The sequence below is a fragment of the Lepidothrix coronata genome, unplaced genomic scaffold (genome assembly GCF_001604755.1).
Source record: "Lepidothrix coronata isolate B3197 unplaced genomic scaffold, Lepidothrix_coronata-1.0 Scaffold82, whole genome shotgun sequence".
Classification (NCBI taxonomy): domain Eukaryota; kingdom Metazoa; phylum Chordata; class Aves; order Passeriformes; family Pipridae; genus Lepidothrix; species Lepidothrix coronata.
The window spans coordinates 2,249,344-2,251,112 of NW_016690262.1; the positions used below are offsets into that span (position 1 = coordinate 2,249,344).

The 1,769-nt window shown below is 44.4% G+C and overlaps 2 protein-coding genes across 6 annotated transcripts in view; both read right to left on the minus strand.

Moving 5' to 3' along the window:
* Window positions 1-1,723, minus strand: part of LOC108499987 (AF4/FMR2 family member 1-like) — a 9,728-nt gene extending 8,005 nt beyond the window's left edge. For 4 of the 5 annotated variants that reach the window (XR_001875727.1, XM_017820397.1, XM_017820398.1 and 1 more), the window contains exon 1: window positions 820-1,079. Coding sequence is in view for 4 of the 5 variants with exons in the window: in XM_017820397.1 (XP_017675886.1) it covers window positions 820-1,005 (186 nt within the window). In the remaining variant the exon portion in view is untranslated. Of the gene's footprint in view, window positions 1-819; window positions 1,080-1,598 lie in introns of those variants that run through there. The other variant, XM_017820399.1, reaches the window with a different exon arrangement.
* The window catches only part of SLC7A11 (solute carrier family 7 member 11), a 286,050-nt gene that overhangs the window by 279,879 nt on the left and 4,402 nt on the right, over window positions 1-1,769 (minus strand). The gene's annotated exons all lie outside the window — the stretch shown is intronic.

Consider the following 1,769-nt stretch of genomic DNA (forward strand, 5'->3'; position numbering starts at 1 on the left):
GCCACCGTGTGCTAAAAACAGAAAGGAGCATGGGAGAGTGTTACTTACTTATTATAGGGACGTGGCAGTATTCAGAAATAAAACTGAAACCCTCTGTTTTGGCAATGAGAGGAGAGGGGAGAAGGCCAGATGAAATACATTGCCATTCTCAAAACATAAACCACTGGAATGAAAAAACCTCTGGAAATAAATCCTTCAACCCAGGCAGACAAATATGTAAGCAGGACATCACTTATCACTGCTACATTCTGAAGCTGCATTTGGCCAACTAAACTCTCAAAACCCACCAAAAGTGGCTAGGGCTTTTCTGAAAGCCTCAGTCCTCAAAAGCAAAATTTCTAATAAAGGCTACCAGATTTCAGGATGGTTTCTTCATTTCGTAATACGCCCCCTTAAGTTTTCCCTTCTCCATCTGTGTTCCTTGGTCAAGACAAAACTGTGGGTCAGTGCTCTCCTAGAGGAAAAACTCTGGGCTTCCCTACCTTTCTTCCTCTAATGCTGGCCTGGGGCACTTCAGTCTGTCTTGAATGTTGCTTCTGACTAACAATACATGACAGAAACCAGGAACCCTTTCTCATCTCTCCCTCCCATAAAAAGGAGGTTTGTTTTTCTCATCTGGTCTAGCTAGAAATTTGGTGAAAAACCTGTCTCTTGGAGAAACAAATGCAGAAGGACGCTTTTCAACAACCTATTTTGGTCACAAAAAGAAAGAGAAGAGGGGAAGAAAAGGTTAGCTCGAGGAACTCAGAACAATGCAACAAGGTGAGATGATTCCAAGGCATGTCTGTGTGCCTGGTGTGTCCAACATCCCAAACTGACTTGGTTGTCATCGCTCTCCTCACTGTCACTGAGCTGCAGGTCATCTACAAGCACGCTGAAAGACAACCAGAACAGAAATATCAGCCAAGGCAGACACATTCTCAAGCACCAAATTCTGAACAAGTTTTGGGTTGTGCTTGCCAAAACAAACCAACCTCCCCCATCCCTCCTGAACGTTTGACACATTCAGGCTGCAAAAGCCTGTCACTGCCTGAATGGGTGGTAAAATGGTAACACACAAGCAGGCATTTCATTGGGCTTTCCAGCTGACCTGGGGATATTGGGCAATGGAGGTCAGGAGCAAAGACCAAGCTCAGTGAGGGAATGCTGCTCACAAAAGGCTCCCTGGCCCAGCCTGCAGGGGGAAGGAGTCTGATCCTTGCAGAGGAAGAGACTCCCATGCTCTCAGCCTGCACTGCTCCCCAAGGCTATGACATTAATCCTTGGGGGATTTTCTTCAGTTTTAGTTTGCTTTCAACACAGACAATATAACCATTCCATGGTTTACTGGACTTGGCATTGCTGGGTTAATGGTTGGACTTGAGGATCTTCCTAATAAAATACTGCTTGTGCCCTGCTGGACTGCTACCTTCATTTCTAGGTAATTAATGTTTACAGTCTCTTAGGTCATTTCTAAATTCTTTCCTGTTCAACAAAGCTGGGGAAATCACCCTTCTTAATCCATGTAAACATCTGATGTTCTCCACAACATATCACACACCACACACAAAATGACCTGTCAATACATAACTGGGTGTTTGCTTTAGATTTCTACTTACCCTGATTCTGAGCTGCAGAGCCATCCATGTCCTAGAAAGAAAGACAAAGTGCATGTTGAGAATGAAATAAATCAGCTCTCTCTCAATAGCACTTTTCCAATGATTGGTTTCCCAGGTGTTACCTACTGGACTAAACACTTTGGCTTGTCAGAGGCTGACTGGGAAGTCCAG